Below are 27,019 nucleotides of genomic sequence, written 5' to 3'. Positions count from 1 at the left end.
GGGCTACATGGTGACATACTTTCTCAAAAAGCAAGCAAGCAAGCAAGCAAGCAAGCAAGCAAACAAACAAACAAACAAAAAAGCCCCGAAACCCTCAGGTACTTTAAGAATTAAAATTAGAGTATGTTTGTGTATGAAACCACCACACAATTCAAGGTCTCTACAATAAATACAACCTAATTATGAACATGTATAAACAATACATTTCTTTGTCAAAATTTCTGTTGTGTATTAATTCAATGATACCAAATTGCATATTGTGTTTACATACCTGAAAATATACAAGGAAGCAGTCAAGTTTTCGTTTACTGGAACCTCTGTCAAAGTACTGGCCACAGGTATCCAAAATAGTGCACACTAGTCTAATTCTGAACAGATGTTCAGGAGGGTCTAGTGAACTTGGAGAACCATCAGGGTTGACACCAAATGAAGTAAAAGAATAAAGAGTTCTGAAAATAACAGCTGATTCTACCATTCTGTAATTATAAAGTTCTCCTAAGAACTTGGCACTACTGATACGCCTCTGGTTAAATTTAGGTTGATTAACCTGAAAAACAAAAACAGAAACACACCACAGGTTTTCACTAAGTAGTAGCAATATAACTGGAGGGGTTAATCTCAACATAACAGTATCAAGTAGTCAAAGAACATTACTCAGAGAAATGAAGATTCTTGCCTTACTCTTTGCCTAATAATATGGCCACTTTTTAAGTATTCTGTCACTTTCTAGAAATATAAAGAACATGTTAGATATTAAGTTGAATATTAAGCTATCATTAAATGAACTTTTTCTAAATAGTTAGACTGTAATTCTTCCTATCAGCTCACCCCACCTATTAATCAAGAAACACAAGTAGCTGGTTATGTAAGATTTATATTAAAAGGAAAATTGCTATAATTATCAATTTTAATAATTAATTAGCTTATAAATTTCTCTAAGTTGAGTCTCAATAATAACCTAGAATTAATAAAAATTTAGTATAATCTGACAAAATAAGCTTTAAAAAACTCCCGAAAAAGAATTAAAAGAAAACATAATAGTATTGTCTGAGGTTGTAACGGAATTTAAGACACAAGTTCACTCATAAGTAACTACCAAGGAGCAGCAAATGATTTAATGCAAGAAAGGAACAGTTTTTCTAATTATTATTTTTCGGGTTTTTTTTTGTTTTTTGTTTTGTTTGTTTGTTTGTTTGTTTTGTTTATGACCGGGTTTCTCTGTGTAGTCCTGGTTGTTCTGGAACTCACTTTATAGACCAAATTTATAGAGATCCACCTGCCTCTGCCTCCTGAGTGCTGAGATTAAAGGCATGTGTCACCACTGTCCGGCTCAAATTATTATTTTTCAATAGTAGAACTTAGAGACTGTTTTTGTTCTCCACAAATTCTATCCTGGTGACTAGAAAAGAAATCTGTTACCTCCATTCCCAATCGAATATCTTCGAGTACTCCATCCACAACATGGATCCCAACATCCTCCTGGTAGAGTACTAGTCCTGCTAAGAGGTTGGCTACACAGTGAATACTATTGTATTTCACATTCCAGATGTTTATCATACAACAAATAACATAGTCTTTCACTTCTTGGTCTTGCCAGGGCAACTTTCGCATTTGTCTCAAAACCTACATGAAGAAAATGTTGCTTAAATTATTAAGATAAGCATGTATAATAATTCAGGTACTTTAGTCATTATCTTGTAGACACACAGACCTTTTTAAATCTGAAATACTTCAGTTTTCTTACTTTAGAAACAGGTAAAATGAGACTTATTAATTATGAAAATTTATTATCATTACTCTAAACTGTTCCATAATTTCCAAAACTTCCTAGAGTATGAATTCTTACAGAATCAAACAAGAGCTGATGAGATGGCTCATTATGTAATTACATGGCATATATACATATAAAAAATTTTAAATGTAATAAAAAATAATCAAGCTAACAGTATATGGTCAGAGACTCATTGAAAGAAAAAAGCCAAAGTTTGCCAGAATTAGTGTTTTCTTATATTTTATTTGACATAAATAATCTCACTTAAAAAATCAATTTCTAACAAAAATTCAAGTTCAAACCAATGGAACAGAATGGATAACCTAGAAATAAACTTGCACAATCAAAGCCACCGAATCTTTGACAAAAACATACATTGGAGAAGAAAACTAAACAGGACAGCCTCTTCAGTAAATTGTACTGGATATCCACACAAGTTAAGAATGAAATTAGCTCCATCCCTCTCCCTTTAGAAAAATCAATTCAAAATGGATTAAGAACCTTAATGAAAGACCTGAAACTTTGAAAGTGCTAGAGGAAACATGTCAACACATAGGCACAGGAAAGGCCTTCTTGAAAGGACTACATAGGCATAAGAAATAATCTTAAAAATTAACAAAGAAGTTGATAGGACATAAAAATCACAAGACTGAAGAGATACAGAGACTGGGAATTTATTATTATTGTTTCATTAAATACTAATAGTATCATCTAATCAATAAATGAATTAACAGGAAGAAATACAAATGGTAGTAAATGTGTGAAAGAGTGTTCAAAATCCTAAACCATCAAAGAAAGACAAATTAAACTACATTATGAGTCCGTGTTACCCAAATCACAATGACTACCATCAAGAAAACAAATGACAAGTGCTGATAAGAATGTAGGAAGAGCCAGTGGTGATGGTTCATGCCTTTAATGCCAGCATTCAGAGGCAGAGGCAGGTGGATCTGAGTTCAAAGTCAGCCTGGCCTATATAGTGAGTTCCAAGAAAGCCAGGAGTATGTAGAGAGACCTTGTGTCATTTAAAAAAAAAAAAATGTGGAAAGATAAAAACCCTGCATCATGTTGGTAGGAGTATTAACTAGTATGGTCACTATGGAGGTCAATGTGGATATTCTTCAAGAAAACTAATAACAGAACTACTATACCATATGACCAAATATACCTCCTGGCTATATATCTAAAGTATTCTAAGATAATGTACCACAGAGATACCTGAACATTCATGTTTACTGGTGCATTTTTTACAATAGTTAGGTTATAGAAATCAATAAAGATGCCCACCAACAGAGGAGGAATAAAAAATGTAGTACACAATGGAATCTTACTCAGCAGTAACGAAAAATGAAATTATAAGATTTGTAGGAAAATAGAGTTACAGATCATTATGTTAATCAAGATAAGTCAAACTCGAACATATATTACATGTTCTCTCTCATGTAAACTCTAAATTTATGTGTGTATGTATTTGTAGGATACAAAGTGTAAGGAAAACTTGAGGGTTGGAGACATAGATGAAGGGGAAGGGTAGACTAAGGGAGGGTAAAGGAATACATGAGATATGAAAGCAGAAAAGAAGACTAACGGGGAAAGTAGAAGGGAATCAAGAGAAGGGAGTGTGGGGGAGGGTAAGAGTAGCAAAAAAAAAAAAAAAAGCCAGGCATGACTATACACTCCTGCAATCCCAATGCTGGAGAGGCAGGGACAGGAAGCTCCCTGAAGTTTGCTGGCAACCCAGGAAAGCTGAATTTGTGAGTTCCAGGTTTAGCAAAAGCAAACATCTGACTGTCACTAACCTTTCGGCCTCAACACATATGTACATTCATATGCACACAAACATGTATACATATACACACACACACAAATGTTTTAAGTCAATTAAAGGAAAGAATAACCTCAGTTTCCATGTGTGTAAAATGGAAATAAAATTACTAACACTTATTTCCTAGTTCACAGGCTCAAACAAGATATGTGCAAGGGCATATTGAAGTGTCTGGTAAAATAAAAATGCTCCATGTTAGTTTTACTATTTAAAAATGTCTTAGAAACAAGATAAACAGCAGAGTTCTCCCTGAAGAGTTTCTACTTTATTATGGAAGTAAAACAGATATTACTGTCAGATTAAGTCCTTTCATGTCTATCTGCTCTCTTTAACCACCTGTGAAATATTAAGCATGCTCTCCTTACCACTTCCCTGGAAATGTCATCACTTCAATACAGAAGCTTCCAATGCTTTCCAAACTTTTACCCCATTCTAAAACTGTTTTAAACAACTCTGAAAGACAGCTTCAGTTTTCAAAGGTGCAGTCATTTATCACTTTCTACCCTAAACAAAAAGGAACTTTGCACTTTATTACATGCCAACTTGTAAAGTGAATGAGGAAACATTCTGTCCATCTTAAAAGTAACCTTTTTAATAAGGTAACCAAAATTAAGGTAAGTAGTTCTTAGCCTTTTCTGAAAAACAAAACAAAAACACTGCTGTGATCCTCTCCAGAAAAAAAGAAATAGATATCCCAAATTATGAAATTTCAAAGAGATCATGTACCAGTTACTTTTTAGCATGCACAAGGCCCTAGTTATCACCAGCACCAGTGCAAACACCAAAAACACAAAAAGAACAACAAAGATAAAAAGTTTTAAATAGGTACAGCATCTCAATTAAATTTAAAAGTGAAGCATTTTAATGGTAAAATGTAATAATAAAAATACAAAACACATGTCGTAAATATTCTGAAGCATCCCACGAATTCCTTCTTAGGATGACTTGAACCCTGATCTACCCCTGCCTGTTCTAGAATGTATATAGGTGCAGCATCATCACAAATTTCAAGGTTATTACTAAATTATCTGATTCACACTTTACCTTCTCAGTAGTGACCTTAGAGAGATCCTTGTACAAAAGTTTTCGGACATACTCCTGAAGAGGAGGACGTTTCTTTCTCACTGTCTTTTCAGCTGGAGGTGGGTTGCAGTAGTAATAGGCATTCTCAACCATTGTAACATACCGTGCATCAAGATGCATTGCTTGTTTCTTTCTCATCATTTGCTCCTAAAAGAAAATGTGTAGATTAACCAAAGCATTCCACAATGCATGAAGTAAAAACACTTACCTGCTCTAAAAAGGCAATTACCATTGAGGCTAAAAAATCCTGATGAGGAGACCTTTTCAGTCACACTTCAAGCTGAAGCTGAGCACACTAAGTTCTAAGACCTTGAGGGCTAATAGTTTTCTTGTCTGTAGAGATATTCCAGATTAAATGGTATAATACTGGATGGCATAAATTCTGAGAAGGAATTTATAATCAGTTACACACAGAACAGCTTAAGCTAGAGTTGCACATTTATTTCATTCTTACTCCTTAATTTCACTTACACATTTGAGCCTTACGATCCTTACAGTAATATAGGCTCACACAGTTATAAATCAAACCACATTTATAGGAGTACTCTTTTAATATTTTATGGGGTAAGTACAAATTAAGGCCAAGTAGTCATGAACTAATACGTTTACATCCTGAGAAGTGATCCCCTTCCCCCTTTTTAAGCCTTGAATCTTACCACTAACAACAGAAGTTAAGCTAGGAACAGAGAATCCTAGAATGACAGCATTTCGGTTTCATTTGATGGTCATCACATGAATAGTTTCTACCAAGAAATCATACAAATAAATCCGTGTTTCTTCATTTCAAAACTCACCAGGAAACTATCCAGCCTCAAAACTAGACTATAAAATAAGATAAAATGTCACAAACAAGACATGTATAGTGGATTATATTATAGAATCTATGTGACTCCTCCTACATGTTATCTTTCTCTTTACACCAGTCTTCAAGCAGATGCTTAGATATGATCAATAAATGTAATAATGCTTAATAAGCTTGGTGACCATTTAAAAATTCTAATCCGTGAAACAACTCTTCCAAATAAAAAATTTAAGACTTTATGATTTTTCTTTAATTTTTAAAACCTACTTATTTTAAAATTATGTGAATATGGGTTTGTGCATGTGTGTGGTGCCTGTGGAGGCCAGAATAAGGTGTCAGATATCCTGCAGCTGAGGTTACAGGTGGCTGTGAGTCAGCTAAAATATATACCAGGCACAAAATCTAGGTCCTCTGTAAGAGTAGTACACTGTCTTAACTTCTACGTCATCTTTCCAGCCCCATTTTTAAATTTGTATTATAATTTTATAGCTTTTGGGTTATACTTTATGTGTTTAAATGACACATTAAAAATGGGTAGAGCCAGGCGTTGGTGGCGCACGCCTTTAATCCCAGCACTCGGGAGGCAGAGGCAGGCGGATCTCTGTGAGTTCCAGGCCAGCCTGGTCTCCAGAGCGAGTGCCAGGATAGGCTCCAAAGCTACACAGAGAAACCCTGTCTCGAAAAACAAAACAAAACAAATAAAAATGGGTAGAAACGTGCAAAACCAAAGATGATCCCCACCTAATAGTACTGAGTATCTACTCATTTGAATAATTTATCTGTTTTTATGGGGTAACGTTTTTCTCCCTTAATAAAAAAGTATTACTTAGTACGTATATGCACATGTATGCACAATGTGTATGTGTGTCACAGTACATGTATTTAGGCCAGGGGACAACTTTATGAAGTCAGTTCTCTTGTATCTTTTTGTGTGTGGGTTCTGGGAATCAAGCCCAGGTTGCCAGGCTTGCACAGTGAGAGAGTTTAACCACCGAACTATATTGCCACCTCATTAATTCTTCTTTGAACTAACTGGCAACAAGGTGAAAAAAAATTCCTATGGCTCTCCAGGATGGCAGTTCATTTGTACAGGATGTTCTAGGTTAGGCAGAAATGCTTGTACTCAAATGGCAGAAGAAGACAGCCAACACTGATTAATACTTTTAATCCTTGAGGTAAATCAAGACCCTCAACTTCTTACCAGGATCTGTAAGCCCTTACCAAAAGCACACTGGTCCTCAGATGTGATTCTGGAGATCTGAAAAGAAATCGTCCACAAGTCTCCAGTAGAGTACATGCCATTTCAATATGATGATGAGAAAAGTCTGACAGAAGCATCTGAAATAATAAGAATGATGAAAAACTACAAAGACAATCAATTCTAGGAGAGAAAGAATACATGCATCTGTTTGTAATAACTTGTAATATGTCAATGATAAAAATCAAGCTAACTTTAGTGAGTTTTACTGCTGAATATCTTGTTCACCATTGAATTTTTTCTAAAATCTTAAATATATTTAACATCTTTCTTTTTAGAAAAGGAAAGTGCTATCAAACTCTTTGCTACATATATTAGATATCATGTATTTATTTTATTATGGATGTGTGTAGTTTATGTATATGTGTGCATGTATATAGATGGCTTACCTGAAGTGTAAATGGGCTCAACTCATCAATACAAAAAATTTAACTAGCTTATTAGGTAAAACAAAACAAGAACTACTTGTCTGTAAGAAACACATCTCACTAACAAAGATACAGACTAGGTAAAGGATGGAAATCAAGGTATAGTGCAAATATATAAAGCAAATGAAAGCTGAAAACAAACTTTGACCACATTTGGAAGAGCAAAGAGTTTACTTCAGCTTACAGGTTATAGTTCACGACTGAGGGGAGTCAGGGAAGGAACTCAAGCAGGAACTTGAGGCAGAAGCCATGGAAGAAGTATACTGCTTGCTGACTCGCTCATAGGCTCATGCTTAACTAGCTTTCTTTCTTCCTTCCTTCCTTCCTTCCTTCCTTCCTTCCTTCCTTCCTTCCTTCCTTCCTTCCTTTCTTTCTTTCTTTCGTTTTTCAAGACAGGGTTTCTCTGTGTAGCTTTGGAGCCTATCCTGGCGCTCGTTCTAGAGACCAGGCTGGCCTCGAACTCACAAAGATCCGCCTGTCTCTGCCTCCCGAGTATTTTAACTAGCTTCTTTATACAGTCCAGAACCACTTGCCCAGGTATGGAGTTGTCCACAGGGGGCTGGGTCCTGCAATATCAATTACCAAGCAAGATAATGCCCCACAGACAGACCCCACAGGTCACTCTGATCCGACCCAGGCAATCACTTAATCAAGACTTCCTTCCAGGTTAAGTCAAGGTAACAATTAAAATAAAGTATATTTACTTAGACAAAATAGATTTCAACCCAAATTTTGTCAAAAGACACACAGTAGCAACCACATAATAATGTGAACAATTCACAAAAAACATATAACAGGGGCTAGAATAGGGAGATAGATAGCTCAGCAGGTAATGTACTTGCAATTAAGTGCAGAGTTCAGATTCCTAGTACCAACATATAAGCTAAATGGATGTGATGGCCACCTGTATTCCAGTGCTCAAGAGACTGAGATAATGAATTCCCAAGAAAACCTGGCTAGCTAAAATACAAATCTGTGAGCACTAGTTTCAGGTGAGAGACCCTGTCTCAACACACAAAGTGGGGAGAGAGATGGAGAAAATACCTGGCATCAACTTTGGCTACACACGCATGCACGCAAATATACATTTAACAACAATGAAAAAAACCTAGCTGGAGAGATGGCTTAGAGGTCAAGAGCACTGGCTGCTCTTGCAGAGAACCCAGGTTTGAGTCCCAGCACCATATAGTGGTTCACAGGGGATCTAAAGCCCTATTCTGACCTCCACAGAGACCAGGCACACATGTGGTAGACAGATACACATGCAGGCAAAACATTCATACAATAAAAAAAGACATATATATAAAATAACAACAGTGAAAAAAGATTTAACAATAGTGGATAGATATGCAGTAAATGTTGGGAATTTCTAATTTCATAAAACAAACACTAATGGGTAAAAAGATGACACAGTTCCTAAGACAATGGCAGGTGTTTTCAAACTCTATGCTCATCTTTATGTAAGTCAGGCAAACTAATATCAACAAAGGAATTTAAGAATTGAGTTAGAGGCTGGGCATGGTGGCACTACTTTGTTCTACAGGACAGGAAGGGCTACACAGAGAAACCCTGTACTGAAAAAGTAGAAAAAAAAAGTGTTAAATTAGACCATAGGTTAAAATCAATATAACAAATATTTATATACTAGTCATTCAGTAGATATGAAATAAACATTATTCTCAGTAGCCTATAAAACTGTATCTATAACAGATGACATTCTAAGTCACAAAGTAAGTCTTAACAAATACAAAAGAATATAATTTTTGTATCTTTTCAGATCATGATTAAATACTATTAGATACCAATCACACATACACTCTTTTAAAAGAAAAAAAATATTACTGTGGACACAGGGTTTCTCTATATAGTCCTATCTGTCCTGGAGTTCACTGGTCTCGAACTCGGAAAGATCCTCCTGTCTCTGCCTCTGCCTCTCAGGTGCTGGGATTAATGTCATGCAACAAGCCCAGTCTGAGCATACACTCTTAAATGGCCAGTGGATCACTGAAGAAATCAGGAAGAAAATTTCAGTTCCTAGAATCAAATGAAAATGCAAGTCAAACTTACCAGAACTTTGGGATATAGCTAAGGCAGTTCTAAGAGGAAAGTTTACAGCTATGAGTGATTATAATAAAAAGTCAGAGATCTCAGGGCTAGAGACATAGCTCAGCATTCAAAGTGCTGCTGATCTTGCAGGGGGGCTGAGTTCAGTTCCCAACACCCAAACTGGGTGGTTCACAACAACCTGTAACATCAGTTTCAAGGGATCAAATGAACTCTTCTAGTCTCTGCAGGCACCCCCACAGAGGTAGCATACACATGTGGTACACACATACACATACACGTACACGTACACGGGCGCGCGCGCGCGCGCGCGCACACACACACACACACACACACACACACACACACACACACACACACGTTAATCTTTTGAAAAAAGGCTGAAGATATCAAATAAATAATCTAATGATGCAAAGGTATAAGAAAAATAAAAATGTCAAACTTCCAAAGAGTAAATAGCAAGAAATTAAAATCAGGGAAGAAGTTAATAAAATGGATGCTAGCCGGGCATTGGGGGCGGACGCCTTTAATCCCAGCACTCGGCAGGCAGAGGCAGGTGGATCTCTGTGAGTTCGAGCGAGACCAGCCTGGTCTACAAGAGCTAGTTCCAGGACAGCCTCCAAAAGCCACAGAGAAACCCTGTCTCGAAAAATCTAAATAAATAAATAAATAAATAAATAAATAAATAAATAAAATGGATGCTAAACGAACAATACATAGAGTCAATAATACGAGTTGGTTCTTAAAAAAAAAAAAAAAATTAAGATGGATCAACAAACCAGAAGACAATCTAAACAAAAGAAGGAAAAGTAAGATCCAGTTAATTATATTAGAATTGAAAAAGGAGGAGCTAGAGCAGTGGCTCAGTGGTTAAGAGTACTTGTTCTTGTAGAGGACCCGGGTTTGGTTCCCAGCACCCACATGATGGCTCATAGTCATTTTTAACTTCAGTTCTAGAGATTTGATGCTGACTTATGTGGGCACCAGGTGGTGCACACACATAGGCAAAACTTTCATATACATAAAATATTAAAATAAAAATTTTTAAATAAAAAAGATTCCAGTGAAATCCAGAATATCATTATGGAATACTTTGAAACTCATATTCCAAAGGTACTTGCAAAATATACAAGAAACAAATTCCTAGATATATATCACATACCAAAATAAAATTCATTTACATAGACCCTTAACCAGCAATAGGGCACACCAAAGGAGGGTACCAGTTCTCATTATATATGGTTGTGAGCCACCATGTGGTTGCTGGGAATTGAACTCAGAACCTCTGGAAGACCAGCCAGTGCTATTAAACCTCTGAGGAGCCATCTCTCTAGCCCATAAGCAAGCCTTATTCTGATACTAACACTAAAGACACAACAAAAGATTGTCTAGACCAATTTCCTTGATGAGTATAGACAAAAATTCTCAGAAAAAAAAAAAAAAACTGCAAACCAGGTTAATTAGGTGGCTCTGTGGGTAAAAAGCATTTGCTGAGAAAGAAATCAGGGGGTTAAAAGAAAAATCCCATTCACAAAAGCTTAATAACCTGAGGCAGGAAGTAATCCAATAAAGTGAAAGACTTCTACAATGAAAATCTGAAATGTCAAAGAAAGAATTGAAGATAACACTGGAAAGTGGAAAGACCTCCCACACTCATGGAATGGCAGAATTAATATGTGAAAATGATTATATAATTGAGGGCTGGAGAGATGGCTCAGCTGTTAAGAACTCTTGTTGCTTTTCCAGAGGATCCAGATTCAATTCCCAATACCCACATGGTGAGTTCACAACCATCTGTAACTCCAGTTCCAAGGGATCTGATACCTTCTTCTGATGGGGGATGTCCTGCTATATAGATGCTTCTCTTATTGGTTGATAAATAAAACACTGATTGGCCAGTAGCCAGGCAGGAAGTATAGACAGGGCTATGAGATGAAGAGAATTCTGAGGAGAGGAAGCCGAGAGAAGCCACCAAGGAGACACCATGTAGCTACTGGGAAGATGGGACGCCAGAAGTACTCCAGTAAGATTTTGTAGCAATGCATAGATTAGTAGTTATCGGTTAATAATTAAGAGAGAGCTAGCCAATGAGAAGCCTGAGCCATTGATCAACAGTTTAATAATTAATATGTCTCTGTGTGCTTATTTGGGGCTGAATCAGCAGTGGTACCTGGAGGAACAGAAACTCTTGTCTTCACTCTTCTGACCTCCAAGGTACCAGGCAAACAACCAGTGCACAGACATATATGAAGGTAAAACACCTGGGTTTAGTTCCCAACACTTATATGGTGGGTCACAACCATCTATAACACTGGTTTCAGTGCCCTTTTCTGACCTCTATAGGGATAGGCACACCGATGGTACACTAGATAGATATTCATGCAGGCACAACACCCACACACAATAATAAATACATCTTAAAAAACAAAACCCCACTACATTGAGATTTTATGTCACTCATCAGAATAACTATCATCTAAAACAAACAAACAAACAAGATTGGGACTGGAAAGATGGTTCAATAAGCACTTGCTATGCCAACTGTGATGACATGAGTTTGGATCCCCAGGACATGGTAATGTGGACCTGTAGTCCCAATGCTCCTGCAACCAGATGACAGGAAGAGACAAGAGACTCCCCAGAAACTCTTGAGTCAGATAGTTTACCATACACAGAAACTCAACAAAGAGATCCTGCCTAAAAACAAGGCAAAAGGTTGTCTTGTGACCTACACACCCAACCTGGCACATCCCCACCACCATCAACAGAGGTATATACACACAGACATGTACTGCCAAATGACCAACTATACCATTTCTAATCATATGTGGCTATACTACAGTAATACTTGAGCATCCATGTTTACTGTTATATTATTGTATACAATAAGCAAGATATGGAATTCTAATAGCAAGGACACACAACAGAATTTTATTTAGTTTTAAGATTGAAATTATAACAGAAAATGGATGGTTATGTTAAGTGAAATAAGGAAGAGCTTTCTATCATGTAAAATCTAGATTGAACAGTGAAAATGGTCTCTGTGTGTGTGTAGAAAGAGAACAATGAGGGAGATGAAAGAGGTCTAAACAGGGGTAAGGAAGGAACAATAAAGTAATAACATATGAAAACTGAGGAGTAATTATCTGGAGGGAGACTAACAAAAATGGGAAGGAGGGGATAGTGGGGAGGGGTAAGAAGAAACTAGTAAAATAATATATGTGTATGAAATGTCACAATAAAACCCATTTCTTTATATGCTGGTCAAAACACTAACTTTAAAAAGGGTAAATCTTGCTGAGCATTGGTGGTGCATGCCTTTAATCCCAGCACTTGGGAGGCAGAGGCAAGTGGATCTCTTTGAGTTCGAGACCAGCCTAGTCTACAAGAGCTAGTTCCCAGCCTCCAAAGCCACAGAGAAACCTTGCCTCGGAAAAGCAAGGGTGGGGGGGGGGGGATGGATAAATCTTAAGTGTGTGGTGGTTTGAATGAAAATGGTCCCTATAAACTCATAGGAAGTGGCACTATTTGAAAGGATTTGGCCTTGCTGGGGGAAGTATGTCAATGGATTTGAGATTTCTAAAGCTTAAGCCCAGCCCAGTGGTTCTCTCTCTTCCTGCTGCCTACTGATCCGGATGTAGAACTCTTAGCTCCTTCTCCAGCACCATGTCTGCCTGCACACTGCAATGCCTCCCACCAGGATAATAATAGACTAAACCTCTGAACTGTATAAACCAGCCCCAATTAAATGTTTTCCTTTACAAAAGTTGCTGTGGTCATGGTGTCTCTTCACAGCAATAGAAACCCTAACTAAGACAGGATAAAACAGAAAGCCAACCTTCACATGTGAAGCAATTGCTGAAAATGACAGAAAGCAAACATACAAATGCAAAAAACCAAAATGTTATGAAAGCTGGGCTTAGTGTCACGCGCCTGTTATCTTAGTACCTGGGGCAAGAATGTAGTAAACTTGAAAAATCACACAAAGTTATCATAAAATCCGTGCAGATTAATCTGTACATATACTGATGATTATTTTCTTGAAATGAATTCTTAGAAACAGAATTCTATGTCAGGAAACATGTATACTTCCTACACAGATTACACAAAAATCTATTAGTATATTTAAACAGTCTCTGGCATGGCTCCCAGTCACTCTTACATAGCTGCCTGAGGTTTGCCAGAGACATTCTCTACTATTAAGCACTCTCCTGAGACTCCCTAGGGAAGCTAAGGATGCTTAATGCTCTGAATATTTACAATGATTATTAGTATTTTTAAACTATAAAAACATGCAGTTTAAGTAGAACATTTGTTTTAGAAAAAGATTGATCATTTAAAATACAGGTTTATCAATTCTGCTCTAACTTTACCACATAAAATTAATGTTATTATTTGATTTCTAATTTAATTTCCTTATGAACAGAAAACATAATCTGAAGTATTTCAATAAACAATCCAAGCACATATGAAGAGATTATCTTGGTGTCAAATACAATGTTAATTAAATCAAGGTTTGGTAAATTGTTCATCAAACTCAAACAGTACATTCTGTTTCTTCCTATTCATTCCTGTGATTATTTCCTTATATATTTTTAAATTATACTATCAGATACATAATATTTTCTTGTTAAGATGGCCTCTCCATAAATAAGAGATTCTGTTCTGCCTCACAAACTTTGCAGTTTGGTGACCAGTTTCTTGACTAGTATTTACACAGTGCACTTTGTCTTTTTACTTTAGCCTATTTTGTCTACATCTTTAAGGACATCCCTCTCAGCTGGGCGTTGCTGGCGTACGCCTTTAATCCCAGCATTTGGGAGGCAGAGGCAGGTGGATCTCTGTGAGTTCAAGACGAGCCTGGTCTACAAGAGCTAGTTCCAGGACAGCCTCCAAAGCCACAGAGAAACCCTGTCTTGAAAAACCAAAAAAAAAAAAAAAAAAAAAAAAAAAAAAAAAGACCATCCCTCTCCTAGATAGCACCAAGTTGTTTTTTTGAATTTTCAAGACAGGATTTCTCTGTGTAACAGCGCTGGCTGTTCTGGAACTCTCTGGAGACCAGTCTGCACTAAGTTATTTTAATTAAGTATTGTATTTTTATGGCCTTTACTTGATATATTTTGTCCCTTTTATCTAATTACTGAAATTACTGCATTTGAACCCACTATCTTATCATTTGTTTTCTATTTTACTCACATATTAATATTCCTTTTTACTGCTCTTGACAAATTAGTTAATAATCATTTCATTTTCTATAACTTATAAGTAAAACAAAACTTTTCTATTAAAAACACTGTAGCACTTACCAATTAAGTTAATCAAATATTTAATCACTTCATTTTTTCTATAACATAAATAAAACAAAATTTTTCTATTAAAAACATTGCAACACTTACCTTTAAACAATGCAATGTATCATTTTTGGTGAACATCTTAAACTTGGTTAGTTCTCCAATAAAACGGACTGTTTTGTTCTTTGTTTCAATATTGATCTGGTCCTTTTTTCGTACCTATAAATTAAAAGACACTGCTTAGATAACTAACATTTTGAATACCTGTGATAAGAACTACTTTAATATATTTTAACTCACTTCAAATATTTCAAATAAACTGGAAAAGGTTTTTTGTCTTCAAATTATTTTAAGGAAAAATCTACCCATGTTGTCTACACCAGTTCTAGGAAATCCTTTGCAAAACTGCTCCATGATCAAATAATTTGGGGAACCAACACAATGTTTTTTTCAGGCTTAAATAAGCCCTCAAAGTTTCTCAAGTTAATTTAGTGATCTAAGCAATTTTATCAATTATCAATACTATCAATTAACAGCACATCAGATTAATATTTTAAGAACACACTTTAGGAAATGCTGCTTTAAAAAATATAAACGCTAAAAGCTCATTTAATGAAACATGCAATATATTCACTGTTGTTTTCATTACAGAAATAATGTTTCAAAGTTCAAATCCTTTGCAAGTCTGAGCTCTACACTAATGCATACATTTTTAAAAAATCAAATGTGGTGAAATTCCATTAAAACAGTATGTATAATACGGACACACTGAGATAAGGGTAATTAGATTTAACTGTAGGATTGTATTTCCATATGCAATCCAAATTTATGGTCTAGAAATCATTATGTAAACAATGATCATGAGATGGTAGCATCTCCAATTAATTCAGTACTTTTTCCAGAATATTACCCATGTATTTTATCCAGAATACTTTTAAACATTTGGGGAAATAAATGACAGCTGTTTCTCTTCTCATGTAATAGGGGAAGGTATAAGGATTCAGGCATTTTGCTGGCCTGCCCCTGTCACCAGGCAGAATGCACTCAGGCAATATTTTGATCAGCCCGGGGTTGCATGATTGCATGGTTTGCATGCTGGTGCAAAGGACCCCTTTAAAAGACAGACCCCTGCACACTTATATTCTCTTCTCTCTTTCCATTCTTTTCCTGGGGCAGACAGGATTTTTCCTGTCTCCCTCCTCTTCTCTTCTCTCCCCCACCTCTTTACACACACACCCCAATAAAACTTCTCACTTAAGCTCTGTCTGCCTGGCATGTCTGTCCCTCCATCTTGCCTGCCAAGGAATCCACATGTAACATTCTCCTCACACTTTATTCTAACAAAAGGGGGAATGGAGAGACAGGGAAAGAGGGAGAAAGAAGGAGAAAGATCTCAAAAGTGTTAAATGATTTGACTAGGGTGAACACCAAGATTCAAATTTCCCAACTAACAACTGAAATTTACTTCACTCATACATGTATAATATGACAGAATTCCAAGTTTTAAAAAAAAGGGGGAACTAATTTCATCTGGAGCCATATACTTCATGATCTACTAAGCACTCAATGGAATTTGACTTTCAGGTATCTACTTCCTATGGTAAAGTATTTAGACTTTCTAGAATTTTAGTGATTTTTGTTTGATTGATTGACTGATTGAGACAGCATTTTACTTTGATTGAGATGGGGGTCTTACTATGTAGCCCTTGCAACAATCCTCCTGTCTCTGCCTCATGTATTCTAGGATTATAGGTGTGTGATATCATACCAAATATCTTTAGTGATGACTTTAAAAATAAAACCACATTTATTAAAATCCAACAGCAAACTAGGAGGTCATTATTACTAAATCTAACCCAAAGTATCGACAAAAGTATATCATGCAAAAACAAAATCACAAACATTCCAGAAAACTTTACTTTAGTTATATTATTTACAGATAAAAGATACCTTTGTGATTATAGACAAACAGAAAACACAGCCAGAGCAGAACAAGCACCTGCTCTATATCTGAGCTCCCACCAAGCCCCACTAGCTACTACAGTTAACCTTTCTTATCACCCAACTGCACTCCACAAACCTACAAGCTACTCTCATAGCATTTCTCCCCACCTTCACCCCTTCTCAGACTTTGGAATCACTTTTTAAAAATATTATTTTTATTTTATGCTTATGTGCAAGTGCCTGCAAACATATACATGCACCATGTGTGTGCCTGGTGCTTGTGAAGGCATGCCAGATCCCTTGGAACTGGAGTTACAGATGTCTGTAAGTCACCATGCAGGTATTGGCAACAACCAAACTCACATCCTTTGCAAGAGGAGCCAGTACTCTTAACCACAGCCATCTCTCCTGCCTAGAAATCACTATTTTACTCCCTATTTCTGTGTGATCTATTTTTTCTTTCCTTCAGAACTATGAAAACTTACAAAGACCAATGATCTCCACTCTTGTTGTTCAGAAGAGAAGCTAAAAACATTTTAAAAGATTGTAATGGGGTGGGGATGGGGAAACCCCACTAACTTATCCTAAGTCCTCAATTCAGTATTCTTCACTATCATTTCTTCAGAACTTATAATCAAAGACATATCAAAAAAATTCATGCAAAACTACACTTGCTCTTAGCCAAAAGGCTGAGAAGCAATACTTTTTTTTTTTTTTTTTTTTTTTTGGTTTTTCGAGACAGGGTTCTATGTGTAGAACCTATGTGTAGGAGCCTATCCTGGCATTCGCTCTGGAGACCAGGCTGGCCTCAAACTCACAGAGATCCACCTGCCTCTGCCTCTGCCTCCCGAGTGTTGGGATTAAAGGCGTGCACCACCAACGCCCGGCGAGAGGCAATTCTTTTGTAAAACTAAATGCAGACCAACATTACACATTTGTTTACATATTATCAGCTCAGTGATTACTATGGTAAGATTTTACTTACGTTACTAATTATCCTTAACAAAAATTCGGTTTCCAGTTCAATATTTAAAGACAGATAAAACTAAATTAATTACTGTTAGTGTGCATCACCAAATAACCTCTTCAGGTATGTCCACCCATAAATCTTTAAAACTATCCTATGCCAATCATTTACTACTCCCCTATAAAAAACAAACTGCTGGCCCTTCTAAAAGGGCTAATAGATACTTTTCCAAAAAGACACCTTTTCCCCTTCTATAATTTGTTCTTTTAACTTTACATTAACTTTATCCACTAATTCAATACTTTTCTACAAATCTATTTTATGCCAGCCTTGTAATCTATTCTGAGTAAATAAAAAAATAAATTTGCCATAGTTTACATATATAATTCTTAACTTCGTGGAACATTAGTCAACCTACTGGAACAGGGAGTGATGGCTGAGGATAAATCTGAAACTTTACTAACACACTTTGCCTCATAGTTTTCATTTATATTTTTATGCTCTATATTTATATACATAAAATGTTATAATTAAAAATGTTTAAGTTTAAGGGGCTGGAGAGATGGCTCAGAGGTTAAGAGCCCTGGCTGCTCTTCCAGAGGTCCTGAGTTCAATTCCCAGCAACCACATGGTGGCTCTCAACCATCTATAATGAGATCTGATGCTCTATTCTAGTATGCAGACAGAACACTGTATACATAATAAATAAATCTTTTTTTAAAATGTAAGTTTAAAATCATATACATGTAATAAAATACAGATATACTGCATAAACATATTTGTATTCCACTTATTTTTGACCAATTGTTGTAGTGTGACTATGAATGTTTCTTTCTAGAAGCTTATGTGTTGAATACTGTGGAAAACTCTGCAAAGCAGACTCTAAGTGGGAGAAGTAGATCACCTGGGTTGTGCCTTAAAAGGTTATACCTGGTTCCTACTTTCTTCTTCATTCTCTATTTCCCATCCATTGTGACATTCCAGCCACCATAATGCGCTCCCCAAATACAAAGAGTAAAGCAATCATCGATTCAACTCCCCAAGATGAAAAAAATATGACCTTTCTAGCTTAAGCTTTTTACCTGAGGTATTCTGGTCATTTGTGAAAAGCTAATGCACCAATAATGAATTTTAAATGAATTTTAAAAATGTAGAAAAGACCATTTTTTTTAGAATGTCAGTGAAGATGATTTGCTTAAACAAAAGCTGCCCTTTCCTTCATTTAGGAAGGAGATTCTGATGAAAGTTTGGAGGACAAAGAATACTAGAAACAAAAATATTCCTCATAGTTATACTATCCAAAGACAAATTTTTATGAAAAACCATTTTTTTTTTTTTTTTTTTTTTTTAGTGACTGTATCACTTTGGCATCATGATTATCTGACCCTTTTTAAAAATCCTACAGTTGGGCTTTGAAGTGATCAGTTTTTCCTAGTACAGTTCATGACGTAAACAAAGCTTTTTAATTGTTTTCTCAGAGCTGTTCAATGTATGAATGTCTCTAACGATCTTGAAACATTGCCGAACTGTTTTATCTAAATTCTTACCTGATTGAAGTATATAAGAATGTTGATTTCTCACTTCTATTAGCTTTATTGATCTGTCAAATTAGCAAATCCATTGTTTAACTAGAATTTCTTTGACTACATATAGTTTTATCAGCTTTACTTCTCAGCTGAGATTCTTAAGGGGGCAAATATGATCATATTGTGGCAATATAGTGGACCTAGATAGAAGACAGAGACAGGGAAACCTGGTTAAAGAGCTATTGTCATAACTTGAGCTGTGGATTATGAAGACAGTGGCAGCAGGTATGATGAGAAGTAGCTTGAACTGGAGTGTTTCAGAATGTTGTGACAACAAGAATTTGGTGAGCACAGATACTGAATATGAGAGAACCTTAACAGTTGAATAAAATACTGAGCTTATGGAGAAAATACAGAAGTACATTCAATGAAGTAAAATATAAAGATGTTCTTAGAAGAAAATAATCAGTCTGTTTTGTGGATACAACTGGTTTGTAGAAAGACCAAAACAAAAACAAAAAACAAAAAACAAACAAACAAACAAAAAAACTATCTATGCACTGGATAGGCTCTAGCAAGATACACACATTTGGTGACTTAAAGTTGGGAAACAAATGTTAATTGAAGCCAGACAATTCTATTCCCACTCAATAAGCAGAATTGAGCCAGGCATGGTAGTATACACCTGAAATCCCAGCATTTGGAAGATGGAACAAAGAGGATTAATTTAAAGCCAGCCTCTGCTACAATTATGAGTTTGAATCTGGCTGAATTACATGAAATCCTGTCTCAAACAAAAAAGCAGTGCAAAAGAAGACAAAGGAATCTCAACATATAAATCTAGCTTTAAAAAGACTAACAATGATAAACATAAGATCCAGGATAATGATATTTATATTAGGTACTGTACCATATAAGGATTATCTCATTTAATTCTTAGGACAAATACTGCTTCAAAGAGCAAAATTATTCTCATTAAATAGACCTGTTTAGCACCCGAGTAACTAAGTCGTAGTCATGATGTTAACACGGAGGAACAAGAATGATGCCTTCTAAACAATCAGGAGAGTCCAGAGGTTTAGAATCTACAAGGACATCAACTAATGGGTAATTAGGAAATTTACTGAACTCTCTCAAGGATATTGCAATAGTGGTTTTAGTAAAAAAAGAAAAATTATATCCTAAAAAATCCCAATTAAAAAGGAAAACAACAACAACAACAACAACAAAAGGATGTGGTGGCACATGCCTATAATCCCAATAGAGGCTGGAGGATCTGAAGCTCAAGGTTATCCCCCACCACACAGTGAAACAGAGGCAAGCTTGGGATACAAGAGTCCCTGTCTCAAAATGAGGAAATGAAAGATGGTGTTGTAGGGTGTACTGTGTTAACCAGATTGACACATGTGGGTTTTGTAGCTGTTACTCTGTTTTCATTTGATAATAGTTGTACATAAAACATTTAAAGCCTAACAGCAATAACTTAGGAAAGAGAGTTTGCAGATTACAAAGATAGGAAGGAGAGATCCTGGGAGAGATGGAAAGTAATCAATTACTTCAACTAACTTCTATTCTGAGAACAGTGGGTCCCCAAGATTGCAGCAGTGTAAATCATGCCAATACCTTCAACTTCTGCTTCAATTTTCAGGGTAAGAGAAGTGTGCATGTATACAATGCTCTTAATTGTACGATTTACATCAATCATACTTAGTCCAACAATTTGTGTTTTGCTTAAATTTAGGGTTTGGTTGAGAGATTGATGCATATAATTGATATGGTGCCTTCATAGTGCTCACTGGTATAATAGATCCTCATTGGTACAAGGGATCAATTACATACCAAGATGACTTCTGCTGTATCTATTCCTGAAGTAGCAGCATTTATCAAAGTGTGTTCTTTATGGGATACATACTCATACTCCTCTAGTACATTCATAGAGCATAATTACCCTCGTGAAGTTTTATAATAAAACAAAACTGTTAAGCTTTAATGAGCTTAGTGTTTCCCAAGTTCTCTAACACAGAAACCTTACCAGGCTCACTATTGCCTATGAAAATCTAAAACACACTTAAGCAAAACATGGCCCAGGAAAATCTTTATCATAAAGATAGCAACAAATAAACACTACAAGAAGTGATTAGAAATTAATCTGTCCCTCATGAGATTTTCTGAATTCCCTCAATAAGTCATTATGCAAGTATACAATCATAATTTATTATTTTCCTCTTGCTTTGATATTTACGTCATATTTGTGAACTATATAGTGAGGTTCCTGACCTCCGGAATTATCTGCTCTCTTTTGAGTGCTCAGCAATACTACTGACTTGTAAATAGTAAGTACAATAGTGTTTACTGAACACAACAAACAATAGTTTTATTATTATTCCAAACAACTTATTGTAAAGTTTTGTAAACATAACTTTTCACTGGCTATGCTAACACCCTAACTTAAGTTTCAAAGTCTACCAATGTCCACTGTTAGTCACTAGCAGTGTCATTTTCACCCACCAACCCTATATTTGAGGCTCTATCATATCACTTCCACAAGATGACTGGTAACTAGGGCACAGGAGAACTACTAACATAGTCTGTTCAGGTTTATAGAACTGGAAAGGAAGGGAAGCTGCCCGGTAAAAGAACTTTGGTATTTACCAGAGTATTGTTTAAAGAACTTAACATTAGCCAAGATAAAAATTCTTAAGACAAGAATCAATAAAACACAGGCAACAGCAGAATTCGCTGACATCTTAGAATTTATAAAAGCTATTATCCTTCCCTTTTGGAATTCAACACCTAAAGAGGCACCTATGGGCTAGCATATCCAACTTTCTTCATGGCGAATTCTCCTTTTGCTGGGGTCAACAATAAGATCTGTGTCTTGACCCTGAAGAATGAGTTTTTTTTAATTTGTAAAAAAGAAAAACTACAACACCTATAATGGGATGAAAAAACAGTAACAGCTCCCTTCCTACAACTTTAAGCATTACTAAATACACCTACACTTTAAAAAATTTAGAATTCCATAAAACTCAACTATTGTGCCACTATCAATTTCAAAAGTACACTTATCAACAAAATTATTATGTTCAATCAAAGAACCTTCACTCAACTTATTAAAATATATACATATTGCAAAATAAATACTTAAATACATACATGAAATCTGAAATCCCCCCTCAGCATGGAACAAAGATCCTCTGCTACATCAGACATGCAGGGATGCAATGTAGCAACCAATCTTGCATAAAATGGTAGCAAATCCAACCTGCAAAAGTTATATGTGATATGTGTAAAAAGAAAGACATACCAGAAATAATTCATTTTAAAACTTAAACTTTCTCAGATTTTCTCATATAGTAAATATGTATATAATTTTTAAAAAGCTAATCATTCAGACATGCCCATTTATTGCCATTATGGAGTTTCTGAAAATTTAGTAAGTCTCGTAAAGCTGGCATTTTCTAGTCTGTATTTTGACTAGGTATGTAATTTTGATACATGAAATGATATGTGAAGAAAATGCATTCTGACATGGCTTAAATTTTTAATTACATAATTACTCAGTAACAGAATATTTATAAACCTAAAGGCAACTTAAATACTGCAAGTCAGAATTCCTTTAAACTACTTCCTTCCTTTATCCAGGGGTAAGTCATTTGGAAATACCAATTTCTGAAGTAAGAAAGTAACCAAGAACTAAAATGTACCTAAGATATTAAGGTAATATCAAAATATGCAAATGAACTTTAAGACAAAACCCATTCAGATCATCCTATAAGATCTCACTCTAGCAGTATCTGGCATTCATGTTGCGGCCTCACTCACTGACAGATAACTCTTTCCCATCAAATATGGATGAGGCTCCAGAATCCTGCTTATATAATCCAATACTCCAGGCAATCACTGCTAACTGGAATTAACACACAAACTACAATTTACTTCCATTCCTATCACAGCTATTATCTTACATGACTTGATTATTTAGCTACTCAACACTCAAAAGATCACATAGGGTGAAGATGAGAAGCAGTAAGAAGGAACAAAAGCAGCTACACTGGCATCAGTAGGGCCAGCAGGGCAGAGACAAGGAAGCTAAATATTACAAAGAGCAGCAGAAACTGTGACAGCTAGAAGCTCTTCGAAGACAAACAAATAATCCTACAGTTCTTAACTATCCCCAGATATATCCCTGTATTACTGACTAATGTAGGAAAATAAGTCATTATTACTAAAGCAGGTTACAAATTAGATTTGGAATTTGAAATAGATTGACCCTGAAACAAGGCAGGTAAAGGAGATATGGGGTTAAGGAAAGGCAAAGTAAATTCAAGGCTAAAATTTTTTTTTTTTTTGAGGCAGTGTTTCTCTGTGGCTTTCGAGGCTGTCCTGGGAACTAGCTCTTGTAGACCAGGCTGGTCTTGAACTCACAGAGATCCACCTGCCTCTGCCTCCCAGAGTGCTGGGACTAAAGGCGTGTGCCACCACCACCCGGCTCATGGCTAAAATCTTAAAAATTTGGTTTTCTTTTTGACTTCTATAACTATTTAAAATATTTATTTGTGTTTTAACATTGTGTTTTTACACAAAATCCTTTCATAAGTGATAGAATGTCCCTTAACATCAGAATTTCTATCATTATAAAAGGAGAAGAGGATTGCCTGTTTTTAAGTTGAACAAATATTTTTGTAAATGAAAACACCAAAATTTGAAAGACAGAGAGATGGCTCAGTGGGTTAATAAGGCAGTTGCTGCCAAGCCAGGGAACCTAAATTCAACCTATGTGACCCACAAAGGAAAGAACCAATTTCCTCAGCTGGGTGGTGGTGGTGGTGGTGATGATGATGATGATGATGATGGTGCACACCTTTAATCCCAGCACTCGGGAGGCAGAGGCAGGCAGATCTCTGTAAATTTGAGGTCAAGCTAATCTACAGATCAAATTCCAGGACAGGCTCCAAAGCTAGAGAAACCCTGTCTCGAAAAAACAAAAAACAAGAACCAATTTCCTCAAGCTGTTCTCCAATCTTCACACATACATTATTGCACACTTAAATAAGTATAGTATAAATTTTTTTCAAAGGAAACTTAAGTTAAAAAAAAAAGTACTAATGTAGTAGGACTAGTCCTAATCCTAATATATATACATATATATTATTCAACTTATTAATAATAACTTCTCTATGAGTTGGTTATTATAGTTACCACTTCAGAAATAACAAGATAGATGGAAGACTGTGGTAGCTCTCTACTCACATCTTAAATAAATTTAAAAGAAATATTTTTTTTTGAGACAGGGTTTCTCTGGCTTTTCTGGAACCCACTCTGTAGACCAGACTGGCCTCAAATTCAAGCAATCCATCTGCCTCTGCCTCCCAAGTGCTCACTGTCCAGCTAAAAATAATTATTTTTAAAAGTAAGATTTGAAAGTGGTTTGAACCCTAACATTTATAATCAAATTTTAGATATTTATTTAAAATATTTTAAAGGTTTATCTGTTGAAAATTAAGCATCTGACATACCAAATGGACATGATGTGGGCTACATCACTCCTTGGTATTACAAAACCTAAGTATTCCTGTACAATTTCTTGGGTATTGCTAGTATTTTTAAGTAAAAGAAAAAAAATTCTGGATGACTGGAGAGATGGCTCTGTAGTTAAGAGTGCTTACTGTTCTTGCATAGGACCCAGGTTCAGTTCCCAGAACCCACATAGTGGCTCACTGTAACTCCAGCTGCAAAGGTTCTAACTCTCTCTTTTGACTTCTAATGGCTCATGCACAGAAACAGTACACACACAAACATATATGAAGCCTAAAATAAATTAAATCATAATTTTCTTGTATAACAGATGGATTTATACTAACCTGCAAAGTATAAATTCTCTTTAAAATACTAGGTTGTTTTCCATACTCAAAATGTTAGTTTTTTTGTTTTCTATACTTGTTTTAACAGGAAATGTTCTTTTTCAATTAATAATGTTCTGTTTGAATTGTCAGGGATGCTGAACAAATGTCTCAGTGCTTAAGAGCACTGGCTGCTCTTCCAAAGGACCATCGTTCAGGCTCACAGTCATATGTAACTCTAGCTCCAGAGAATCTAACACTCATTCTGACTTTTGTGGGCACCAGGCACACCTGGTGCAAACACATACATGGCAGGTAAAAAAAACTACTCATATACATAAATAGGTCTAAAAAATAATCCATTGATAAATTCAAATATAGGAATTTAAACCAATGCCTTGGATAACCTGCTTTCCTGACACCACAAGCACAGATCAGCTTCAGTAACAGAGGCTGCAGAACAACAAAGCAACAAGCTAGAAGTTAGAAAGGCCTGGCTAAGTCATTGCAAATAGCATTTCTGTGCCTCCAAGGTCAACCTGACAACTGTTCTGTTCTCTCCCTGCATGCTGACATTCATCAATCTTACTCAAATCCTTAGCATTTCTCCTTCCTTTTAAGTAGAATATACTTTCCCCAACTCTTACTCTCTTCCTTCACTGCATCCAAGTCACTTCAGTGAAACCCATTCTAAATATCCCATTGAATTTGTAAATCCACCTCACTGTCCCGCCCCCTTTATCCTGTAACTATATTTAAAATGAAATTGAACAGTCAAGTGTGGTGACACATGTCCATAATTCTAGTACTTGAGACAGAGGCAGAAAAAGATTGTTCATGAATTTGAAGTCAAGCCAGTCTACATAGTAAGCATCAGGCCAGGTAAGACCACATAGAAATTCTGTCTCAAAACAAAACAAAACAAAAAAACAAAACAAAACAAAACAAAAAAACTAGGGGCTGGAGAGATAGTACCATGGTTAAGAGCACTGGGTGTTCTTCTAGGGGACTTGAGTTCAATTTACTCCAACCACAGGGTAGCTCATACCATCTGTAACTCAGTTCCAGATGATCTGATACCATTGCCTATCCTGTGATGCAAAACACCCATACATACAAAATTAAAAAAACAAAATGAAAAGAACTTTTTAACTTAATAGATAATCTACTTATTTGTTAAGTTATTTTTCTCTTTCTTGCCACTTCTCCCCCAAAGGAATGTTAAATATCATGGAGACAATGTACCAACATTCAAAAGTGGTTCTTGGAACAAGGTTATGTGTTATATGTGTTATGTTCATGTGTTATGTAAATAAATCTAATTCAAGTGAACTGTTAACATTTCTCTAAAATGCATATTCTCACATCATATTAAAAAATTATCACCCTTTTTTAAAAAATTAAGAGTCAAACTGGGAGCCTCTTTCTTATACAGCAATAGCTTTTTACTCACTGAACCATCTCTATAGCCCTCAAGTGGCGCTTAAATATTTTATACATACATACAAACATACATACATACATACATACAGCTTTAATGGCTTTTTTTCTGCATTATCTACCTGGATTTTTCTAAGAATCAGTCTTGAACTTATCTCACATTAAAGGTGGATCTCCCTACTTCAAAAGATAAGTATTAAAATTGTATCTTCCCACCTCAAATGATTTAATTAAGAAAAAAAGGGGGGGGCTGGAGAGATGGCTCAGAGATTAAGAGCACCGACTGCTCTTCCAGAGGTCCTGAGTTCAATTCCCAGCAACCACATGGTGGCTCACAACCATCCGTAATGAGATCTGGTGCCCTCTTCTGGTGTGCAAATATACATGGAAGCAGAATGTTGTATACATAATAAATAAATAAAATTAAAAAAAAAAAAAAAACCCTCATAGAGTTTGGCCCCAGCCATTTCAGTTTCACTTAATTCCAATTGACAACTAAGCATAACCATCAGTGTATGTATGTTTTCTTCCTTCATCAATTAACTGGATCCACTTGGAGGCTTTTTCTTGGTCCGAACAAAAAGAAAAGTGCTTACATTTATCCTTCTTAAAAGTAAGCAGTTCCAGGTAGTTAATGATACTATTTTTTGCTTCATGGAGCAGTGAATTACTCCATTTTCTCAGAGTTCTACTTCCATAAAATGGATAGCTCATATTAAAGTTTTCCCTGCTTTATCTTCAGTTCTATGTTCATCCATTACTTTACAAAATAAAATT

At 35.8% G+C, this 27,019-nt stretch overlaps 1 protein-coding gene across 5 annotated transcripts in view; it reads right to left on the bottom strand.

Moving 5' to 3' along the window:
- The window catches only part of Upf2 (UPF2 regulator of nonsense mediated mRNA decay), a 105,676-nt gene that overhangs the window by 30,923 nt on the left and 47,734 nt on the right, over positions 1-27,019 (bottom strand). For all 5 annotated transcript variants that reach the window (XM_027405169.2, XM_027405172.2, XM_027405173.2 and 2 more), the window contains 6 exons: positions 22,116-22,224; positions 14,628-14,741; positions 6,703-6,819; positions 4,641-4,826; positions 1,420-1,623; positions 272-547 (listed from right to left, as the gene is read on the bottom strand). In XM_027405169.2, coding sequence (XP_027260970.1) covers positions 272-547; positions 1,420-1,623; positions 4,641-4,826; positions 6,703-6,819; positions 14,628-14,741; positions 22,116-22,224 — 1,006 coding nt within the window. The remainder of the gene's footprint in view (positions 1-271; positions 548-1,419; positions 1,624-4,640; positions 4,827-6,702; positions 6,820-14,627; positions 14,742-22,115; positions 22,225-27,019) is intronic.

Source organism: Cricetulus griseus, chromosome 3 (assembly GCF_003668045.3).
Source record: "Cricetulus griseus strain 17A/GY chromosome 3, alternate assembly CriGri-PICRH-1.0, whole genome shotgun sequence".
Lineage (NCBI taxonomy): Eukaryota > Metazoa > Chordata > Mammalia > Rodentia > Cricetidae > Cricetulus > Cricetulus griseus.
This window is presented reverse-complemented; position numbering and strand designations above follow the sequence as displayed.